At 40.5% G+C, this 24809-nt stretch overlaps 1 protein-coding gene across 7 annotated transcripts in view; it reads right to left on the reverse strand.

Moving 5' to 3' along the window:
• The window catches only part of ppp1r12a (protein phosphatase 1, regulatory subunit 12A), a 145955-nt gene that overhangs the window by 9221 nt on the left and 111925 nt on the right, over positions 1–24809 (reverse strand). For 5 of the 7 annotated variants that reach the window (XM_052030625.1, XM_052030623.1, XM_052030622.1 and 2 more), the window contains 8 exons: positions 21339–21475; positions 19359–19421; positions 14186–14202; positions 13523–13658; positions 11124–11228; positions 8111–8158; positions 7013–7063; positions 1065–1237 (listed from right to left, as the gene is read on the reverse strand). In XM_052030625.1, coding sequence (XP_051886585.1) covers positions 1103–1237; positions 7013–7063; positions 8111–8158; positions 11124–11228; positions 13523–13658; positions 14186–14202; positions 19359–19421; positions 21339–21475 — 692 coding nt within the window. In that variant the 3' untranslated portion in view covers positions 1065–1102. The remainder of the gene's footprint in view (positions 1–1064; positions 1238–7012; positions 7064–8110; positions 8159–11123; positions 11229–13522; positions 13659–14185; positions 14203–19358; positions 19422–21338; positions 21476–24809) is intronic. The other 2 variants (XM_052030621.1, XM_052030624.1) reach the window with 1 other exon arrangement.

Raw genomic sequence — 24809 nt, forward strand, 5'->3', positions numbered from 1 at the left:
TATTTGTAAAAGAGATGCTATACAAGTGTAGTTTCCTTCTTGGAGTTGCATTTAAATCCTTCTGGTGCTCCAGGGGCTAATTCAAGATGCATAGAATGTATTTAAAGACTCGGTGATCCCTGCACAACAGAATTGCATTGAAGCAACTTACATTGACAGAGTGGTACAGTAAAACTGCAGTAATCCAGTTTTGGTCTTGTGAGATTGGCATATTTTCAGGACTATTGGACGTTACTGCCATTATCACACCAACCCACACTTCTTTCACTTATTTTTTACATGTTATACACTGGTATAACATTTCCAGTGAACCTACCAAGTTTAAAGGGAGTGCGGCAACTAGGGGGAGGGGGCCGGAAGGGAGCGTGGCTGTGCGCGCGCATGTGCGGAAGTGACGGGGGCCCACTGAGCCAGATGCTGAACCACAGGCAACTGTGATCAACTGGATCACATTATTGGAGTTTTACCTGTATACTTTCAGAATCAGAATTATTATCACTGACTTGTATGACGTGAAATTTGTTGTTTTGTGGAAACAGTACAGTGCAAAGACAAAATTACTATAAAATTACAAAATAAATAGTGCAAAAAGAAATGAGGGGGTTCATGGACGATTTTAGCCATTTTGTTTTAGCCATGAGTGAACTGTCAGGAAAGCCAGGCAACAATAGAGTTTAAGTGTTCACACTAATCCGGAGTGCAGTTAAAAAGCCATGCAGTTTACGTTGGCTACGTTTAACAACTACCTTCTGCTGGTCAATGCAACAAGAGAATGATTCTTGGCGAGCTCACTGGCTGTGCTTAACAACACACCACCTACTCATGTACTGTAACGCTCGAGGATTTTCTCACAACAGAACACTGAAGCACTGGGACACAGAGGAAACCACAGTAGCAGCAGCACAAATATTTACAAGTCATGTAGAACTGCCCAACTCTCAAAATAAAAAGCAAGACATTTGCATTCCACAATTTTAGATGAAGCACTTTAGCAAAAAAAACAGTCCTCGCCCAAAATAAGAGCGAAAGTGGGACTAGAAAGCTAACCAAAGTTCAACACCTGCCTGGCTGCGAAGGGCAGTAATGAAGAAAAGAAAAGGAGCTACAAGTCCACAGCCTGCAGCTGCCTATAGGACTCAGAAAGCTTGATAACCACTCGGGTCAGAGCCCTATTCTCAGCCAGTAGTCGCTCATTTAACTGCCTCAGAGTCTGAATCTGATTTACTTGTTGCGGGTTCTGCAGGGATCAAAACACAATAAGAAGAAACAGAATTGGAAAGCAGAATGAAAAGCACGCATAAGAAAAAATGTTAATAAAATGATAATTCGGTGCCCATTTTCCAGTTGACACAATGGCACAGACCTTGGGAATCTCCTCACAAAGGAGCATTTGGCAAGGCAACTCAGGCTTGTATAATTACGACATCTGATTTGCTGGTATTTGTTAATTATCAATTTTGATACGAATAATGATTGTATCTCACGGAGAAGATCGCCATGAATATCCAGGCTGTGAATTCCAGATCGAGTCTCAGCAGTAACAGAATTCTTGATTTCCCAAAGGGCACAATGACAATATAATGTTCGGCTTACAAATCAAATTAAACGTATATGCACATTCCACTGAATGTCAATGATGCAGACGTGGGAATTGAGCAAAAGGACAAGTAGTGACTGTCAGTATTTAGGAATCAAAGTGGAGGGGTGGGGGCAGGGCAAGGATTGTAACAGGCAAAGTGGCAGAAATCAATTTTGGAAAATATATACACAGCCAATTGTACAATAGTAAAAATCATTTTTACTGCTCCGTACTTGGGGGGGGAGTAGAAAGGGGGACTTACATGGATGTTGCTGGGACTGAGTTATGGAGAGAGGTTAAGCAGGCTGGGACTTTATTGACTGGAGTGTAGGAACTGAGGGGTGATCTTATAGAAGTGTATAAAATTATGAGGGGTGTAGTTAGGGTGAATGCACTCAGTCTTTTTTCCAGGGTTGGGGAGTCAAGAACTAGAGGGTACAAGGTGAGATATCTTTATTAGTCACATGTACATTAAAACACACAGTGAAATGCATCTTTTGCGTAGAGTGTTCTGGGGGGGCAGCCCGCAAGTGTCACCACGCTTCCGGCACCAACATAGCACGCCCACAACTTCCTAACCCGTATGTCTTTGGAATGTGGGAGGAAACCAGAGCACCCAGAGGAAACCCACGCAGACACGGGGAGAACGTACAAACTCCTTACAGATAGTGACCTCTGGCTGGTTGTCAGCCCTGTAATAGCGTTACGCTAAAGGGACCCGAGGGGCAACTTCTTCACACAGAGGGTAGTGCTTATATGGAACGAGCTGCCAGAGGAAGTGGGTGAGGCAGGTACAATAGCACAGTTAAAAGACACTTGGACAGGTCCATGGATGGAAAAGGTTAAGAGGGATATTGTCCAAATGCAGGCAAATGGGACTAGCTTAGATGGGAATCTTGGTCGGCATGGACGAGTTGGGCTGAAGGGCCTGTTTCCATGCTGTATTACTCAGTGAAATTTATATCCTTGGTTTCAAATGCCTCCAAGGTTTAGACCCTCCTCTAACTTCCTCCAGCCTCGACTGGTGATGTTCTATTAACCCTCATCACTCAACCATTAACCATCATCCCTTCAGCTTCTTTGATCCCAAGCTCAAGAATTTGTTCCTTCAGCCCATCTGCCTCCAGCTCTTCTCCACCTTCAAAATGTTCCTTGAAATTCATTTCAATGAAGACATCTCATACCACCCTAGGTGGCTTGGTCTAGTATCTTGCTTGAATGATCATTGTGACCTGCATTGGGACATTTCACTTTGCTCAAGATGCAAGTAAGTATTGGTGAATAACCAAGGACAAATTGCATCGCAACTGAAAATTAGTTGTTCCACAGCCCTTTCAAGAGGCAGTGCATGGTACATGCATCCTTTCCAATCAAGGTATTTTCAGCCAAAACAATGAGGCCAGACAATTGTCAATGGTGATCTCCAAACTGGGTCTAGATCCTGGAACTCTTAGCTACATTGTTAGGGAAGATGCATACAAATCAAGACTCCATTGTTCAACAAAACTACTGCCCGAATATGGCCAACACAATGCTTTTCACTTGGATATTTAGAACTTCTATAAAATTTCAAAAGGCCAAGAAGTTACCGTCAGCATTTAGGAACCAAAGTGGAGGGGTGGGGGGCAGGGCAAGGAACGTAGTAACAAGCAAAGTGGCAGAAATCAGCAATTTTGAAATATACATGGCTCTGTAGCAATCGGGGTTCAATTCGCTGTGAGGAGTTTGTATGTTCTCCCCGTGTCTGCATGGGTTGCCTCAGGGTGCTCCAAAGACATATGGGTAGGTTAACATGGGTGGGCCGGATTTGTTGGGACTGTGCTGCATAAATAAAGTTTTAAAGCTTTAAAAATGAGCCAGTTTTATGGGCCATGTGATAACATCTTAAAATGGTGGGCTTATTGGAACTACTGCTGTCCTAAGAATAGGTGGGCAAATGCAGCACATAGAAACGACAAGGAAAGAATAGAGACACACAGTCAATTTCAGACAGTGCACGACTTGAGAGAAACCAAGAGGTGATGCTGCTTCTGCCATCGGTCACCTCACGCATCTTGTTGTTCTGATCACTGGGATGGTGGGAAGAATTGGAAGAGTGGGGGGGTGGAAATCACTGCCCTGAGTGCTGCCAAGTTCCTCCAGAGCTTTGCAGGTCAAGTGATCCAGGCAAGCACTTGGTTTTCAATCACACTCCAGACTCGAGTGTTATCAGGGGTGGAGAAGCCTTCAGGAATCAGAAAATCATCTGTCTTGCAGTTGTAATTTTCTTGTGGCTATTCTGGTTAAGCTTTTGGTCAATGATAACCACATTCTTACCCTGAAGAAAGATGCTGATGGCAGTGGACTTAAACATGATGCCATTGAAGGTAAGGTAGTCATAGCTGTGTTATGGCAGGTATTCATGGCAGGTTATTTTTGGATTATGTCAAGCCCAGTCATGCTCTGTTGTGGAAGATTATTCTACAGATAGTTTGTGGAAAATTAGTAATATTAATCCAATCACACGAATCCATGGTTACTTGTACTGAATTGACAAAAATGCACTGCTGATATTGTGAAAGAGGAATTACTGGCAACTGGCTTTCTGCATGTTGTATTAACAGCAAAGATAATGACGATGAGACTGTCCCCTTGATAGTCAAACTAGCAACTGAAATTGACATATGATCAATGAGCTTCTGAAACAAACCAATTCCTCTCCCGAGTTAGAACTAAACAACTTGATGTTGATGTGTGAATTAAGAGGCATTTCTGTAGGAATGAAAAAATTCCACAGATGGGAACATAAGAAACATGTTTTTAACCTCATTTCCAGAACATCTGAATGTGAAAGTAATATAAAAGTCAATTTGAAAAAAAAAGACAAGAAAGCTGGAAGCCCATCAGATACAAAAGGCAATGGGTTCAAGTAACCTTGCGTACTCATTTGAAGGAGCAGATCACTCTCGGCCCATCAAGCCTGTGCAGTGCTGAGAATGGTGAACGAGGATCTTAACTACAGAAAAATTAGGCTCGGTACAGGAATTGGAAAAGCTTTAATGAAAATGAAGATCTGAAGGCAGCAATGCAGTATGCTTGCCTTCATCAGTTCGGACATAGAGGATAAACGTTAGCAAGACACGTTGCAGCTGTGTAAGAATTTGGTCAGGTCACATTTGCAGTATTACGTGCAGTTCTGGTCACCACGCTACAAGGAGGATATGGAAGCTGATGGAAAGGGTGCATGAGAGGTTTACAAAGATCTTGCCTGGATGAGAGGGCATAAGCAATAAAGGAGAGGTTGGACAAACTTGGATTATTTTCTCTGGAATGTCAAAAGCTGAGGGACAACCTGATAGAAGTTTATAAAATTATGAGAGGCACAGATAGGGTAGACGGTCAGAATCTTTTTCCCCAGGGTGGAAATGTCAAGTATGAGAGGACATGCATTTAAGGTGGGGGTGGGGGGGGGGGGGGGTTGGGTTGGAGTTTAAAATAAGATTTGCAAGGCAAGTTTTTCTTTTAAAACAGAGTGGTAGGTGCCTGGAATATGCTGCCAGGGGAGGTGGTGGAAACATACAATGTTTAAGAGGCATTTAGACAGACACATGAACAGGAAAGGAATAGAGCACGTGTAGGCAGACAGGATTAGTTAGATTGGCATCATGGTTGGTGCAGGCATGGTGGGCCGAAGGGCCCGTTCCAGTGCTGTACTGTTCTATACTGTACTGGGAGTGAGTGACCAACTTCCATTCTTGCAGAGGGGAGCACCAGCAGCAAACCCTGATCACATGGACAGCTGCCTGATTAAAGGCTGTGATAGGAATAGCTGGCTCATCAAACAAAGATATAGATGAAGATACAGCAAGTAGTAGGAAAAGAAATAGTATTCTCAGCTTTGCTGCAAGAGGATTGGAGTACAAAATCCTTGCTGAAATCATACAGGACTTTGAAGAGAAGAAACGTGCATTATCGTACAATTCTGGGCTCTGTACCCATGTAAAGATAGTGTTGCCTTGATCGCTACATTGATTCCATAGATGAAGAAAGATCCCGTGAAGAGACTGCAAGCAAGATTGACCCACACTGACAGAATGAGGAATAATCTCATCGTAAAACAAGATTCAAAGAGGGATCAACTTGACAAATGCTGAGAAGTCGTGTCTCGCTTGCTGGAAAGTCTAAAACTAGCAGACAACCTCAGCAAGAGCAGTAGACCGCTGAACACTGAAAATGTCTTAGAATTTGAATGAAACCAGCTGTCAGGCATGGAGCCCCCCCCCCCCCCCCCCCAATACAGAAAACATAGTAGAGAATTGAATAGTCCGGTAAAAGTTTCTCATGTCTCTAAAACTTAGCCTCAAGAACAGAATGCATATCAGTGATATATTCACAGGAAAGCAAATGCTACCATCTTCTCAAAAGACAGAAACACGAAGTATCTAAATACAACATGCAATGAAGACGGTGACAAAAGAAAATGATTGCTGAATCAATAAGGTGCCGTAAATAAGAGAAAGCGAATGGACGTGCTGCTTGAGGTAGAGTGACAGTATCCCTGAACAGAGTCTATAAGAGTTAGCCTCAGCTTCAAGCCAAAACCAGATGAGAACTTATGAATTAGATGTGTAAAATCACCTCCTTCTCCCAAATAAGGTAGAAAACACAAAACCAAGACAAGATGGTGAAATAAGGATCATGGTTTCGCAAGATGGCAATGAAGAATAACATTTAAACTGAACAAACATTAAAACATCATTTCTTTTTTAAATAGGGCCCTGCCCAGATGCTGGAATTCCAGTAGGAATTGTACCATAACATGGTACAGTCAATGCAAAAGGATTGACGACACAAAGAAAATCATACGCCCTACTAAATATTACATTATATATAAATAAATCCCTCTGCCAGTTTACCCTTAAAAGGGAAATCTTTAACTTGATTGTACAAATGTATTCATTTGATTGCAAGGTATGTTTGTGCCAAGTGTGCAACTGGACCAAGGGAAAAAACAGGGCCTTTAGATTCTGTCAAAACAATGATACAACTCCTTTTTATCTATGAGGTATGTTAATACAAATTCATGTGGTAAATTGTTGTAGCTAAACTAGGATTTTTTTTAAACTCAATTGATTTATCTGCACATGGTTATTAAAACCTGAGCTGTTCTACATCAAATTAAATTAGATCTAAGCAGCCACTGAGTTTATTAGCAGCAATTCCCAATGTTACTCCACTATGAATCATTCCCAAAACATTCACTAATCTAAACACATTCATTTTATTTGTGTGCAGTCATTTAACAATTTACTGCACCATCATACATCAAAAGTTAAAAGTAAAAATATCACTTTACTTGTGTTGTTAAATGAACACCACCATTTTAAAGATAGATTTGGTGTTTCAGTGGAGTTTTACAAGTAGATGTCCATATAACACAGGAGTGAGCTTTACCTTAAGCTCCTCTTCCATTTCAGCTATCTTCCTCTCCAAAGCTCTTCTTTCCTGTCAAATAATGGCAAACAGTTACACTGAGAAACCAGAGCATATCCTTTTATTTCTTAAGCCACTATTAGAAAAAAAAGCAACACCCTCACACTCCTTTATGAAAAGGATCATGTGTTTCATTTCTTTGGAAGTTTGCATGGTGTTCTTGTGGTAGTACTAGGAACCTGGTTGTGTTGAGCCAATTACAATGGGCAATTCTGGAATGCCCCCTCTCTTCTGTCCTTCAAAATGCTTTTGGTCATCTGTCAATTGAATTGATGTCAGTTCTTTTCTGATAATGTTATCAAGTGGCTTAGGACATTTTTACTGCATCCAAGGAGCTATGCAAATGCAACAAAAATACGAGAAGCTGAGGGCAAGGTCATTGACCTGAAGTGTAACTCTTACTCTCTCCACATAAGCTGGCTGACCTGCTGAGTATTTTCAGCATTTGCCATCTTTATTTCAGGTTTCTAGCAGTTGCAGTTTTTAAACTTTTCTTTTTAAATTCAAGTTTTTTTAAAATTGTTGAATGATATGGTTTTTAATCAGCCCATGCTCTGATCAGGAGTTCTTCTGATCAGGAGGAATAATCCTGCACATTAAAAGAAACAATTATAGTAGTACAGGACTTGGGCTGTTTTGGATTTAAATTGATTATAATAGGTTGCTTTTACTCCAAGATATGAAACATACACTGCAGCAAACAGTGAAATCTTTTGTGGGCATTACCTACTAATTTCTATCACTGGCTTCTGCAACTTTATTGCATTATGCAATGCTGATATGCATTAATGGATCAACTTCTGAACTCTCAGGAATTCAGAATACTTCACCTGAATCAGCATTTCAGGTGAAGTATCACATTTTGGCTACTTGGCAAAAAGGGTTTTCCAAATGGGATACTAATTCAGAAACTCGACTGGATACTAAAACATTGCTGCCCAATTCAATAATTACCAAAATTAATCAAAATACCTTCAGTTTCAAAAATTATCAATGATACTCTTAATTTCTCATCATTATGAATGTAGTACACTAAAAGAGCACTAATGTGAAACTTACCCTTTTCTCCATCTCCAGCATCGACCGATCAGCTTTCCTTTCTTGCCTCTGAAATACAAATGTTAGGTAAATTGGTTTATTATTGTCACATGTACCGAGGTACAGTGAAAAACTGCATGCCATCCATACAGATCATTCATCACATCAGTGCATTGAGATGGTACAAGGGAAAACAATAACAGAATGCAGAATATAATGTTACAGTTACAGAGAAAGAGCAGTGCAGGTAGACAATAAGATGCAAGGCCATAATGAGGTAGATTGTGAGGTCAAGAGTCCATCTGTTCAATAGTCTTCTAACAGTAGGATAGAAGCTTTGAGCCTGGTGATAGAAGCTGTCCTTGAGCCTAGGCAGCTTGTTTAAGAAAATTTTCCTCATTCCTCAGATCACGTTATATCCAGCACACCAGTGAGGATATCCATTAGTGTTGTTAGTCAATCATTACTGACTTCGATGCTCGTAATCTATCCTAAGATGCTTAATAAAAAATCCTTTACATTAACCCTTCCAAAAAAAGTGGAACGCCTGAGCTATTTTGAAGTACAAGATAGAGCTTCAAAATTAAAAGACTAACATAATCAAATAGCAAGTACATTCAACAAAACAGGAAGAGCAACCCTAAGTCAGCAATCAATGGTCACTCGTTTTAATGAGCAAGGCAGAGTTGTAAAGAATTGAAAGCGCAGGTAAATCCAAAAGGCCCAGATTTTAATTCATCATTTAAAATTATCACATAACTGGAATATGTGAACAATAATGTGTGGTTATGGTATACCCTCAATTTAGTAGTCGCTTTCTAGAACTTGGCAAAGATCTAATGATCTAACTTAGATTGAATCCCTTTCAGTTAAATTCCAATGAGAATCAGAGCTGAATATGCTCCAATAAACTGTCCAAATAACTTCATATTGGCTGATTGACGCAAAGGACAACCTAAAACAATATGCAAATACTCTCAACATAAAATAAACATTGTAGGAAGGGATGTTGTCCAACCATTTTGACAATTGCTGTAGATTTGAGTCACCAACCAATGCTTGCAAGTTATCAATGTCAAAATCAGCAGGATCAGTGTGGCTGTAAGTTCAATATTGAGAGCATGAAGCTGAAAGTGAAGTGGTCTTTAACGTCAAAGAGTTTACTAGAGATGGAGATATTTCCATCTGCAGACAAGACCAGAACTGCAAGACCGTCACTAATTTCAGAGAAACAATCCAGGAGAAGCTTCTCTACCAAGAGAAAGATTGTAATGTGGAACTCCTGGCTGCATAATCAAGGCAAACGGTAGAAATGTATTTCAGAATAAGCTAAATAAAAGGGATGGGATTAGATGAAGGGTGATGCAACACCACCAGAATTTAACTTTAAGCTAAATGGCTTGTGTCTATGCTCCATTTTCCATATCTTGAGCAAGATGGAGAATTAAATTCTCAGCCACAAAAATATATCTGAATCTTTGGGTCTTGTGTGCTAAAGTAGATCATGAAGTGGTTGGAGTAAAAGTTCAGGCAGTCCTGCTGAGACTGCAGGAGTTCTGCAGAGACCACATGTAGAGCACTGTGCGCAATTTTGGTCTGTGAACCAGAAGAAAGATATATTAGCCTTGGAGTCACAGAGACATAGAATGATTCATGGATAATGGGGTTCTTCCGGGAGGGAAGACTGAGTAAGATTGGCCAATGTTCACTTCAGTTTAGAAGAATTACAGGTGATTACACTGAAACACAGAAGATTCAATGAGAGATTGAAAGAAAAAATGCCAAAAAGTTATATACCCAGGCTGAGAAGTTCTTTAGGGGAAATCAATTCATATAAGGGGTTGGCTCTTTACAACTCAGACGAGGAGAATTTTTTCCAGAGATGTAAACCTTCGAAAATCTGTTTGGAGTACTCAGTATACTGGAGGGCAAGAACCATGGATTTAAGGACATTCAAGGGAAATAGTGATTGAGCAATAAAATGGATGAGAGCCAGGATTTTATTAGATGGCAGAGCACACTTGAATGGCCACATATGGCCTATTTCTATTTATTACAGAAAAGCTGTTTATCGGAAATGGAAATAGAAAACAGTGGAAGCATTCTACAGGTGAAGCAGCATCTACGATGAAAGAGAGAGATTAACATTTCAGGTCGATGGTCTTTCATTAGATGCCACCTGACCAGCTGAGCATTCCCAACATTTTCTGTTTTTATTTCCTATTTTTGATTTCCTGTCTGTGTGACGCTCCTGGCAAAATCTTGTCACATATTCCTGGTGAACATGTGGGAGTATCCAAAGGAGAATAAATCCATTTACTGACGTAAGACAGCGTGAACATTTGAGGGGCTTGGACCACCGTAAAGAAAATACAAGTTTGATTCCCACAACTTATTTAACTTAACAAGTCTGGAATGAAAATGTATTGGGAGTAACAACTGGATTATTATTAAAACCACCTTGTTCATTAATTTTGTGGAAGGAAATTTGCTATCCTTGCCGAGTCTGGCCTCTATCTGATTGACTCCAGCAGCCACTCAGGAACCATTTGGGATGGAAAGTAAATGAAATCAGACTTGCCCCTGTCCAAGAATGAATGAGTTAAAGAATTAAAAAGGGACTTAGATAGACACATGAATATACAGGGAATGGAGGGATATGGACCGTGAAGAAATTCAGGTTAATTTTGGCATCAGGTTCGGCACAGACATTGTGGGCCGAAAGGCCTGTTCCTGTGCTGTACTGTTCTATGTAAAAGCTGAACACTGGTAAATCTATGGATATCTCTCATATCTATGGATTCCAAAAGAAACTTGATTCTTTGTTCGGACGCAGAAATATTCAATTTGAAAACAGTGAAAATCAGGAATACAGCACAGGCATAACATAAATGAAGCTAAGTTTGCATTTAAGACCATAAAATTTTCTTAAAATAGACTTCTGGGATACATTAGGGCTCAAGATCACAAAATATCATCAAATATTGCAGCTTCCCTTAAATTTACTACTTCGAAGTAACTTTATTGAACATACCTGTGTTGTTTTTTCCAACTGAACTTTCAACTCCGTCAGCTCAAGGTTTGTGTCATGTAGACTTGCCTTAAGCTTTTCATTTTCTGCTAGGAATTGTTCATAAAGCTGTGAAAATACCAGAAGATTTAACCAAAGCTATGGCAAAGTTCCACATAGCAGTACCACAAGTTAACTGTCCATTTTCATCAACATTAACACTCCAATAAGTTGCATTTCTTTTGCAGAAATTGCTGATTTCCACCAAGGTGAATGTGCATTTATCTTGCATTTTCACAACCAACAGCATCCCAAACACCGCCACCTGTGGATCCACACCACCATTGTTCACTCAGCCATATCCATCAAATGGCAATTAGTTAACAGATAATTATTTATGACGGCATTAGCTGAAGGATAATGTTACCCCAGGATTCCAGGAAAACCCCTGAAGTTGGCACCTTTAATGTCAACAGCAACAGGCAGATAGAACACTTTGTTTAATGTCTCATCTAAAGGAAAGCATCACTAACATAACATTCCCTGTGTATCTCAGACTGACCAAAATATCAGTCTTGTTATTCAATTTTTTCCAGACCTGGGCATCAATGGCAAGGACGGCATTTATTACTGATTCCCTGTGGTCTCTGAGGCAGTGGGGGTGGAGAGCGGCTTTCTTGAACTACTGCAGTCCTCTTATTGGGCAGAAGTTACACCCACTGAAGAAGCAGTCATGTATTTAAAATTCAGGACAGAGAGAGACTTAGAGAGGAACCTGCAGGCGATGATGTTTCCATGCACCTGCTGCTGTCACAAACCAGCAACAAAAGAAACACACTGAGCATGATTCAGTGTTAAAAACTATTTTATTAATCACTACTTATGATAATACGTAAAATAAAAGTAAAAATGTTAGTATGTTAGAATTCAAAAATGTTAAACCTCGAACGTTAACCCCAAAACTAAACTCGTCGTGTGTGTGTGTGACAAAGTCCAAAACTCCCAGTTCCTGAATGGTTCTTAAAGTTCAGTTCCGCAAGCCATAAGGTGAAACATGAGCAAGGGCTTCTTCAACAACCACCGTTGTCTGAAGATAAGATGTAGAAAAACATAGAGAGAGTACATACGAAATCCAAATGTTCCACGATGGAACCCAAACGACACTTCAGTGTTTACTCGGTAGTGACTTCCTCACCCCGAAAAGCATCCGAATCGTGGTCGTCCACACACAAATACCTGTTTCCTTCTACAGGTCAGCAACAAAGTGAACTCCACCGGATTACTTCCAACTTCCATACATGGATTTCAGTGGCAAACACAGTTATTGTTTCTCATCCATCGATAGAGAAAACAAGCAGGCTGGTGTCTCTCTCCCTTCTCTCTCTCTCTCCTTCTTCTTCTTCTAACTTCTTCAACAACGTCATTACGTCCTTTATCTTCTATTGACGTAAGCACGCCCCACACACACACACTCTAACAACGTCATTACGTCCTTTATCTTCTATTGACGTAAGCACGCCCCACACACACACACTCTATCTTAAAGGGACTTTCACTGAGTCCGTAACACTGCCCTTCTTGTTCTTAGATACGGAAGGTGCATTCAGAGCAACAGCAGTGCATTTTGTAACTGACGCACCAAGTGCCAGTGATGGTGCGGGTGAACATTTAAGCCATTTAACAAGTGAGCTGCTTTACCCTGCAGGGTGTCGGGTTTCAAGTACAGTTGGAACTGCACTCATCCAGGCAAGTGGAAAGTATTTCATGACACTCCTAACATGTACCTTGGAGTCGGTGGAAAGGCTCAGGGGTGTCACAAGATCACAAGACAAAGGAGCATAAGTAGGCCATTTGGCCCATCGAGTCTGCTCCGCCACTTCACCATGAGCTAAACTATTCTCCTGTCTAGCCCCAATTCCCGGCCTTTTCCCCATATCCCTTGATACCCTGACTAATTAGATACCTTTCAATCTCAGGAAGCAAGTCAATGGCCACAGGACATGCAGCCTCTGACCTGCTCTTCCAGTCACAACACACGACTGGCCCCAGAGTTTCTAGTCAATGGTAACATCCAGGACATTGAGGATGGAGAACTCAATGATGGCAATGCCACTGATTGTCAAGGATAAGTGGACAGACTCTCTTGATGGAGTTGGCCACTGCCTTGAATTCGTGCGGCATGGATGTTACATGCCACCTATCGTCTTGTGCTTGACTCGTGGCCGTGTCTTGCTGCATACGGGCTTGGAATGCGTCATTTTTCAAGGAGCTGGAGTCTTGTTTACATCCTGCAATGAGGCTATTAACCTATAGCCCTCTGACTCAGAAGCTGCTTTGCACTCTGATAAAAATCAGTGCCACAGGCATGTTTGTTATTAGTTAAACCCTTTTACAGAGTGCAAATACAACATTTCAACAGTCACCTTTTTATAATCCAATGCATCTTCCTTTCCCACTCGGCTGTGGGGCGCAAGTCTACTTTCTTTGCATGAACCAGTTCGACTGGACGATAGGTCAGAACCCTCGTTGGGTGCAGTGCTAGAAATTCCAGTGCCAAACCTGCAAGACAAATTTAACCATGTCATAAGTGTTGTATTCACGGTATCATGATCAGCTAATACTCAGCACAAGCTTATGGGAAATACACAAATCCTAATGCAACAAAAAACTTTGTGGTTCCTATAACATTTGCTTCTCTTCTCCCCAAAACCGTTACAAACAAACATTACTTGCATAAATTTCTAAGTTGATTCCTCAATTATGTTGGGAGACTCATTTACTTCTGCTTCCCCCTCCGATTCACACAACAGGTCACAACCCTAATCACTACCTCAATATAGCAACACTACGACCCCTTTGATCACTTTGCACTACAATGAACTTTTTTTTTTGTCTCATTGTGTTCTTTCTTGTACAAAGTGTATAATTTGTTTAATTTACATTTTTCTTGTGAATGCTGCTTAACTGATGCTCTGTGCCTGTGATGCTGCTGTGAGTAAGTTTTTCATTGCACCTGTACATACATGTACTTGTGCATATGACAATAAACTCGATTTTGACTAAAGGCTAAAATAAATAAATCTTACCTTGAAAGTCTGTCATTCTGGAGGAAAAAAAAGACAGAAGTTAGACCAAGTTTTAAAGCATTTTAATCTCTCATTATAAAAATTTGTTCAAATATGGAACCATCAAATTAACTATATTTTCATCCTAAAAGCTTTAAGAGTCAGGTATTTGCTCATGTGATTCATTGTGCTATCTGAATGGACACAGCATTTCAGTAAACAAAACTTGATCACCACAAACACTTCTCAATGATTAAAAAAAATAAATTCATAAGGTGCAAGGTGGTCTCACCGTAGCATCTTTAAAACAGGATTGGCAGTATTTGATTTTTACTAGTGAAAATTTTCATCTCACTCTCACAGATTTAAAAGAGAGCATTTCCTTTGTTAATAATCAGAATTCATCAACATGCATATAGATGGCATACAAGTGTGTTCAGGATTGCTAAGACTGCAGAGAGTTGCGGACACAGCTAAGCACATCACGGAAACCAGTCTCCACTCCATGGCTTGGTAAAATAGCCGACATGATCAAGGTTTCCCCCCCTCCCATCAGGCAGAAGATAAAGGCCTGAAAGCACGTACCACCAGGCTCAAGAACAGCTTCTATCCTGCTGTTATAAGACTATTGAACAGTTCCCTAGTACAATAAGATGGACTCTCGACCTCACAATCTACCTCGTTATGGCCCTGCACCTCATTGTCGACCTGCACTGCACTTTCTCTGTAACTGCAACACATTGTTCTGCATTCCGTTATTGTTCTCCCTTGTACTACCTCAATGGACTGTTGTAATGAAATGATCTGTATGGATGGCATGTAAAATTAGGTTTTTCCACTGTACCTCAGTACATGTGACAATAATAAACCAACTTAGCTCAAACAAAGCAGCCAGTGGGTGGACTCAGGCCTTCATATTGGCAGGTAAAGCGTTCATAGTTTAAAGGGGTTTACTGACGTTCATAAGCTTGTGCTCCAACTTCCTTGATCACAAAAGGTCAGCCGGCAGGTGTAGCAACCGGATAGGAAGGCAAGTAGCATATCGACTTCATTGCAAGAGGGTTGGAAATATGGAACTATCGATTCATTTGTACAGGGTAGTGGTGAGCATATACTGGCACGGGTGGTACAAAAGAGCTTCCCTGGCTACTTCCTGGAAATGAGAGGGTCGTTCTATCACAAGCATCTGAAGAAATTATATTTATATTGGTAAATTGGTTTATTGTTGTCACATATACCAAGGTACAGTGAAAACTTTGTTTTGCATGCCATCCATACAAATCATTTCATTACAATAGTCCATTGAGGTAGTACAAGGGAAAACAGTAACAGAATGCAGAATAAAGTGTAACAGCGGCAGAGAAAGTGCGGTGCATGCAGACAGTAAGGTGCAAGGTGGTAACGACGAGGTGATCTCATTGAAGCATATGATGCTGGAAGGGCATGGGGTAAATGTCGAGATGTTTCCACTGGGAATTAGGAGGAAGCCATTTATACCTGAGGTGAGTAGGAACTTCTCAGAGTGGTGAATCTCTGGAATTCTCTGCCCTGGAGGGCTGTGGAGGCCAGGTCATTGGGGATATGCAAAGAGGAACCATAGAACAGTACAGCACAATACAGGCCCTTCGGCCCACAATGTTGTGCCGACCTTTAAACCTCACCTAAGACTATCTAACCCCTTCCTCCCATATATCCCTCTACTTTAAACTCTTCCATATGCTTATCTAGTAATCTCTTGAATTTGACTGATGTACCCGCCTCCACCACCACTCCAGGCAGCGCATTCCATGCCCCAGCCATAAAAAACCTCCCTCTGATACCTGCCTTGAAACTCCCACCCATTACTTTAAAACCATGCCCTCTTGGATTGAGCATTGGTGCCCTGGGAAAGAGGCTCTGGCTGTCTACTCTATCTATTCCTCTTAAGTAGATAAGGAAGTAGATACATTTTGGAAAGATCAGGGAATTGAGTGCTCAGGGAAACTGATGCAGAAAAGGAGTTGAAGCCTGGGGTAGAGCAGTCATGATCACATTGAATGGTGGGGAGGTTTGAGGGGGCCAAGTGGTCTATTCCTGCCCCTATTTCTGTTCTACTTCTTTGTAAAATCCAGAAAATTTAGTGATAAAAAATCAATTTTGTCAAAATTTTAAAAAGGAATCCTTCCAAGCTTAACTAAAATGGCTTTGCTCTTCATATTCTCCTCATAACTTTAACCCTACATCAAGGTATGCCTGACCTTTTGGATAGGATCTGAATCCTGTGTGCTTCAAATAGAGATCAAGCTATCTTTTGTTCAAGGAAAGTTCGAATTAAGAACCACATTCAAAATCATGCACATTTCATTTAATCACCATGCCATTTACTGAACAAGGACTCTAAATTAGACCAGTGTGTGAACAGGTCCCAACCTTCCATCCTCTTACCTCAAAAGTTAAAAACAAAAATCATATTTAAATCTTAATAGATTAAAAACAGCAAAGCATAACCAAGGGAAAATTGGCCACTATGCTTCTGGTCACTTCCATAAACTATTACTACTTGCCTACACGAGCAAATGTCTGATTTCTCTTCAAAGATTCTGACACTATTCCTCCCTTCAAGCCAGACGTAAGATAGCGGCAAACTAACATGAAACTCCCCAAGGAAGCCAGTTACTTCATCTCAGCTCAAAAGTGCTCAATCATTTGTGTTTTAAAGACACTAAGTCAAATAACTTTACTCAGTAAAACATTTATCTAATCCTGTTAACTTCTTAGCATAGGAATCAAATCCTAAATTAAACTATTTATGTCAAACTCAAACTATGATCTCACTGGAAATGTGTCATTAGTAGTCAGCACTGATTTACTGTCGCTTTTACCCATCTTAATAACTTTATTTGTATTGTACCAATTAATCTGAATAATGTTTATGCTTTAAGTATTTGCAATGATTTTTTTTTACAGTGATACACATTGCTCATTCTTGGCTTTGTTGTCCTCTTTACTTTAAAACTGGCAAGGGGTTAGTCTACCCAATAATGCGTGGATCCTGAGAAGTTATTAATAAATGTTAATGTAATCTGATTGATAGTAGGCAGAAAGACTGACCCAAATCAATCTGCAGGTGTAAACAGGATATGCAGGGCTGAAGTAGAGGATTAAGGTTTAAATTGGTGCCCTTGATGAACATCTATGTCAAGGGGTATGATTTTAAACATTGTGCTACAAATTTTCCACCATCATACTTGTTAAAAAGTCAGAAAATAATTTGAGCCACTGCTACTCATAATTTAATTCCTGGAAGACAATATTCCAGCTAAGGGTTGCTCATAAATCTACTTTTAACTGCAGGTTGTAAACCCTCACAGGTATCAAAGATAATCTATTTCTAATGCGCATCTAACTTCATGGTAGGAAGGTACTGTGATCCAATGATGGGCTACCAATGCCAAATTTGGACTTACTGTGAGATTCATTTTATGGCTGGAAGGTTTAGGACCGCACTCATTCTTGTGTGTCACAGACCTACTCATTTGAAATCTCATTAAACCCTTGGTTTAGAAATCAAATTCTTGACCACCTGCCGAGAACCAGTGACTCATTCTCAGCTGCAGCAATGGTACAAAATAAAACAAATGTTTCTGGACCTCTCACCAAAGACATACCGGCACTGGAGGCTGTGCAGGCTACACTGTGCCAAGCATATAAATGAAAATATACAAAATCCCGTCTCTTTGCTTTTGCACTCTTTTCAACAATCATTGTTATTCCTTTTCAAATTGTGCTATACTCATTGCTTCAAGAGTCACTTGATCAGGCCACCTAAATCACTGAACAGACTGAATAGATGAGGCCATGGTACCAATCCCAGGAACACCCAACAGCACCTCAGATGGACTAGCCACATAAATATTGCGGCTATGACAGCAGATCAGAGGCTGGGTATCCTGCGGCAAATGACTTACTTCCCAACACCCCAGAAAAAAAATGTGATGGATGAGTTCAGTTCCAACAACTCAAAAGCTTGACATCAAAAGTTTGAATGCACAGGAACACAAGCTGCTGCAGAGAGTAGTGGACTCAGCCCAATACATCACAGGCACATCCCTCCTCACCATCAGTAGTGTCTGCAGGAGGCGCTGCCTCAAGGCAGCAACAACCATCAAAGATCCCCCCCATCTGGGCCATGCCATCTTCTCACAGCTCCCATCGGGCAGGAGGTACAGACAGAAGCCTGAAGTCCCACACCACCAGGTTCAAGAACAGCTACTTCCCTTCAACCATTTGGTTCATGAACCAACCTGCACAACCCTAATCACTACAGTTTAGCAACACGATGACCACTTTGCACTAAAATACTTTCTAAAATTCTAAATGTGTTCTTTCTTGTAAAAAATTGTGTTTAATTTATGTCTTTCTTGTGAATGCTGCTTACATGATGAATGTGCCTGTGGTGCTGCTACAAGTAAGTTTTTCATTGCACCGGTGCATACATGTACTTGTGCATATGACATTAAACTTGACTTTGACATCCTCCAGGACAAAGCTGCATACAACACAGCAGGTGTACCTGTGGTTGAAGGGTTATATGTTCAGAATGGTAATGAGATAGATAACCATTAATACTTCAGGACTGGTTTGCAGTCATCATTTATTTTGAGGAAGAAGGAGAGTTTCTTTTGAATAAGCAAACCATTATTCTTGCTGCAATATTGTCCTCCAGTTTGATTTAACATTTGTTAGAATAAAATGAAAACACTGGATGTTCCAATGTTTTACACTTCATGTTAATATCTGCAAAGACGAAAATTCTTTCTAAACATGTTTCTCAATGCTGAATCCAAGAATTCATCAGCAATGACATTTTCTCAACTGGCACCGTATACTGCCCAAATATGTACATTTTTAGAACAGGTCTGTTATTACATGGGATAGGAACGACTACAATAAATCCACTTAGCAGCCAATGAAGCCACAAATTCAGATTTTACTTTACATCACAAAATGCAACAGACAGAAACAATTCCCTTCATTTGAAATGAAGTTTAATTAATCTTGAAATATTACGACTACTTCTGGGTCAAACACACAGTAAAACACATTGACAAAAGTAAACGCACATGAATGTACCAGAGGAGGCTTTTGCTGAGATGTTTCCTTCACTGTTCCAAAATAAACATTTCATGACTACCGCTTGGATAAGGAAAGTTACCTGGCACTTTTTATTTGTTCCATCTTCTGTATCTGACTGCTGTTCTTGTTCATTCTCATCACTCTATAAACAAGGGATTGACATGTTAGGACAAATGGTATGAAAAAGCTTAAGTATTTACTGGCAGGTGCTGTGTGATGGTCCAAGACATGCACGATGCTGCTGAACTGTTAGCAGACCAGCTGCTGAAACTCTAATGCAGAACTATCCTATTACAGAGATGCAGCTAATTTGCACAAGTGTAAAACTATCTTTGAGCATCATTACAAATACTAAATTTTTAGGGTTCAATTTGTTAAATACTCATCAATTTAAAAAAAACAATTAAAAGATATAACTGCCTTGTTATTCTCTTCCCAAAATCATCCACTTACTTTACCTTCCATAGTGGATTTACATAAACATAAATTCAATGCTTCATTTAAATTTCCCTATCATTCTTTCCTCAGATATTTATATGCTTAAGAATCACATTTCTTTTTTCCTACTATAAACCACTGGTTCCTGGTGAAAGTGCACTAAAAAGCTGATCTCAGTAATGGGGAAGTTGAATACATCAAAGCGTCATAAAACCCCACAAGTGGGAAAGAAATCTGCTGTTCCTACCAGTCTGCTCCACATGGGACTCTAGACTCACTAATATAGTGGACTCTTAGCTAAACCCTGAACTGCCCGATGGATTAATAATTCTTATAAATAAAAAGTTAATCCAGTTTACAGCAAGGAGCTTCACCCCACCCCAAAATGCCAAATCACTAATGACCAGCAGTGAGAAGAGCTGATTGTATACACTTGGATAGGCCTGTTTAGCTCATTCTTAATTCTAATCAAATTATGACCAAAATGTGAAATATCATTGAAGTTTACAGGAGAAGTGGCTTTTCAGCTCATCCTGCCCCTGCACCACATCATGTCCTTTGTGAAGAAAAATTCCTGAGAACTTCAAGGAGTCATGGGGAAAACAGCTAGGCCAACGGTTGGTAGGATGAGACTGAAAGCTCAGACAAAATGGGGGTCAAGCAACAAAGCTTGAAGAGGGACAAATCCAGAGAATGGGGTCTGGACAAAAAGACACCAATAGACGAGCACGATTAGAACTGAGGTTTGTGGGAATGAACACCATGCAGGGAGGGGCAAGGGATATGAGACAAGAACAAGTAGTTCAGAAAGGTTTCCCTATCCAGGAGTGTGATGACCAAGCAGGATTTGGTGCGGGATGTTCCTTTCCTCCCTTCACAACAGTTTCCATTGATTGCCTTCTGATGTACAATTGTGAGCTTCGACATACCCATTTCGCCAGGGCTGAATTGATGGCCACAAGAGGACATAGGTTTAAGGTGCTGGACAGTAGATATAGAGGAGATGTCGGGGTAAGTTTTTTTTACTCAGAGTGGTGAGTGCGTGGAATGGGCTGCCGGAAACTGTGGTGGAGGCGGATACGATAGGGTCTTTCAAGAGACTGTTGGATAGGTACATGGAGCTGAGTAAAATAGAGGGCTATGGGTAAGCCTAGTAATTTCTAGGGTAGGGACATGTTCGGCACAGCTTTGTGGGCCCAAGGGCCTGAATTGTACTGTAGTTTTTCTACGTTCTATACGTCATGAGCATAATTTTTCCCACTGAATTTTAAGGGGCTTGACAGACTTCAGAAGATCCCAGCCTTGTTCCATTATTGAGCCATTGAAAAAATTCAGTTAGTAACCTAATTTGCTTGATTCAGAGTTTGTTTTTGCTTAAACCCACAGAATGAAACAAATCCCTGGACACAGTAATCCAGTAAAATACACCTTACATAATGACATCTTTTGCATGTTGGAGCAGTCCACTCGCAGTGGAAATGGATCCAAGATTCATGAATCCAAGGATCTCAGATACAAACTGTGGTTGTTAAAGGAACTGGATAGTCCTGTTTTTGCCAGCAAGAGTAAGAGTACAAGTTCTGACAAATTAACAGCACCATGGTTAGGGCATCACACTCACATCCTGGGTCCAATAAGAAACCCCTGTGGATCTTCGTTTTTCCCTTGGTCTCCGCCGTTCTCTGACTGATGGTTTATTTTGTGACTTATCGTCCAACTTCTCTTCACCATCCCTCTCGTCTTCCCTTTTGTCTGTTCCTGCTCAAATTAAGGTAAACAACATTTGTTCCAGTCCAACAAACACGGAAATATAAAGTAACCACTAGATTTTGCTAACGGAGCGATCATAGAAAACAAGGCCATTTGGTCAGCAGCATCCACGCTGGTATCACTGCACAACTTCTACTTCTGCAGCTGCAAGCTTCTAAATGAAACCAAAAAGCTAAATAATTTAACGGTATCAAGCTTTATGCAAAAATGGATATTCATCAAGTTTACTTTGCCATTTAAACAAAGTTGTCATTAAGTCCAATAAGCTATTTTATAAAACAACTGTGATATAAATTAGTACACTTAAGTGAAGGTTACTCACACCCTTGATGTTAATCAGACCATACATGAAAAGTCAAGGTTTAGTTTATGGTCTACACTGAGCTAGTTAACTGGGGAGAAGCAGGTGGGGTTGGGGGGGGGCGGGGGTGAGAAGTGGAAGAGTAATAATTGAAAAAGTTACAAGTTACCAGATTTAAACAAATCTCTACAGCAGAATAATTTGGGATAAGAACATGAGATAGAATAAACCATTCTGTCCTTCATGCCTGCTCCATATACAATTACATACTGGCGAACCTTTCACCTAGACATCACTTTCCATCAACCTGTGTCTTGGATATACTCAGCATTAAGCCCCCCATTGCCTTTCTATGGTAGAGAATTACAAAGGTTCATTATCCTCTTGATTATACCTTAAGTGGCCAGTCCCTTTTCACGAGACTGTGAACCTTGGGACACCATTGCACGGATTAAAATCAACCTGGTAAACCTTTGCTGCACTCATTCTACCACAAGTAGGGAGACCAGGCCTGTACCAATGTTCCAGATGCAGTCTCACCAAAGCTCTAACTGGAACAAGACATCACTACACTGTATTCAAATTTCCTTGTAGTAAAGGGCAACTGAACACTTGCTTTCCTGTGCCTCATTTCTAGCTCAGATATATAAACATACAACAGGCCTAAGAGTTGACTAATTGCTGCTTGGGCTTCAACATGAACTGTACATCTGGATTTACTTGGCCAGCAGATCTGCCTTACACACCATCCAGTCCTGTGGTGGAATGACAACATACTGAGGGGAAAAGATTACATTCCACCTGCGAAAAAGACTGAGTGCAGTTTTGCACTTGAGTATTTAATTTCAAATTACATCAGTTTTTAATTGAATTGATTTGCTTAAAAAAAACTTGAAACATCTTGTTTAACCTATTTAAACATATTTGAAAGATCACAAAACAGCTCCAAAACTTTTGGCAATGCAGTGAGATGTCCAAGATAGTGAATCAGATTTATTATCACTGACTTATGACGTGGTTTGTTTTTTTGTGGGAGCAGTACAGTGCAAAGACTAAAATTACTATAAATTACAAAAATAAATAAATAGTGCAAAAAAGGTGGCGTTCATGGACCAGAAATCTGATGGAAAGGAAGAAATTGTTTCAAAGTCATTGAGGACATTCTGGCCAGGGACCAGACCTTGGGAATGCAAAGCTGAGGTCAAAACATAGCTTAAAGTCTGCTCCTCCTTGTGGGGCACCTCACAGGGTCAGCACCCCCACTCCTCTACATCCAGAAAAATACAAGTTCTCTATGGTGGTGATAGGGAGTCAAGGACAATCACATCACTTAAGATACTGGAGTGTTTTGCAATACCAGCCATACTGAATTTCCTGCTGGTTTTGAGGTGTTGAGTGACCTTTGGCAATTGACATGTAAACAATTACTTTCCAATTGACCCAAGGATGCAGCCAGGAACAGCAAAAAGATCCTGTTGATATGAAGAAGTGAAGCTACCCTTCCAAATCTGCAAGATAACAGCAAGTCACAAAGAGCCACAGATCATCTCTCTGAACAGGCAAAACTGTGGCAGTTTCAGTTTGGGCAAAGTTATCTACTTTAGCTCTCAGATGGACAAACAGGAATATTTTCTTTATGTCAGCCTCAAAGGTTACAGCAGATTCACTAGAATCTTAAATGGGTGAATGACGACAGAACGAAGGTTGGAAAAGTTGACTGACCCAAGGTCTTTAAAGTAAGGCAGAAATTTAACAGAGAACCCATTCCTTTGAATGGAGATAACTGTGAATTGTGAGGGGTCACCGTCTAGAGGCGAGGTCACGAAACAACTGTTGAACAAAAGAAAATGGAAATTTTCCATGGAAAGCTGTTGGAAATGCTTGGGCGCAAGTGAAATTTGGCAACTTTTTGTTGGGTTAGGATATCAGGATCTACAGGGTAAACTGAACTGACGCAGTGATCAACCATGATCTGTCTGAGTAGTGGACTGCACTCAAGGGACTGAATTGTCCCATGCTGCATAACTTTACAGAAATGAATTAGAGTTTAATGCCACCATAAAATCATGCACCCATTGCCTTGAATGAATACTACAACAGGATAATTACAACTTATGATGTATTGCAGAGCTTTGTTCTCTTCATTTACTTCATTATACTCTTAAGTCATTAACATTCACATTGATAAAGTGTGAAATACTCAACCATGAAATAGTAATGAGAAGAAACTGGTTTAAATGAACCAATCACCTGTCAGTTGAATATGAACTTTATACAATTATGCTAATGAGTAGCCTTATAAAGATCTCATCTAATGAGCTCAGTAGGTATTTATCAAGCATTAAGAATAAAATGGACCAGAATTTCTCAAGCACTTTTCATGGCAGCAGGACGTCAGACAGAAGACAGATAGGTCTGGATTTGTCCCGATTGGTTAGATGCCACTTCCATTGCTGTACTGTACCAACTTAGCTGGAGGAGTAGCTGGTTCAGCAAGCACAAGTCTTCCACACTACAGATGGAATTCTGCAGGGGACAAACACCTGTTGTGCATCCAATGCACTCTGCATTTCCTAATATCAGGTGGAGTGAATCAAATTCAGCAGAGACTGGCTTCTGTGTTGGAGATGACAAAAATGGATCATCCACTCAGCACAGGTGGGGGCAAGCACTTCAGCTGCACCTTTTGCATGTGTGGGTTCTAGCTTTGAGAGTAGTGATGGTCACGATCCACCCCCCCCCCCCCCACCCCACGTCAAATATTTAAACGTCCATCATTCATGAGGTGGCAAGTTGCAGAGGGTGGATCGGATCTGTGCGTTAAAGAATACTCAGCTGTCTGCAGCATACAGCTTCCAGTGTTTACAATGCATGCAGCCCTGTAAAACCAATGACAGTCTTCACTCAGTGCTCAGGTCATTATTTGCTGCATGTAGCTCCTCCTCACACCCCCATTCTATCTCTTGCCCAAAACTTCAAATAACTTTTTCTCAGGGTGATAATGGCTAACACGAGGAGACA

The sequence above is a fragment of the Pristis pectinata genome, chromosome 15 (genome assembly GCF_009764475.1).
Source record: "Pristis pectinata isolate sPriPec2 chromosome 15, sPriPec2.1.pri, whole genome shotgun sequence".
Classification (NCBI taxonomy): Eukaryota; Metazoa; Chordata; class Chondrichthyes; order Rhinopristiformes; family Pristidae; genus Pristis; species Pristis pectinata.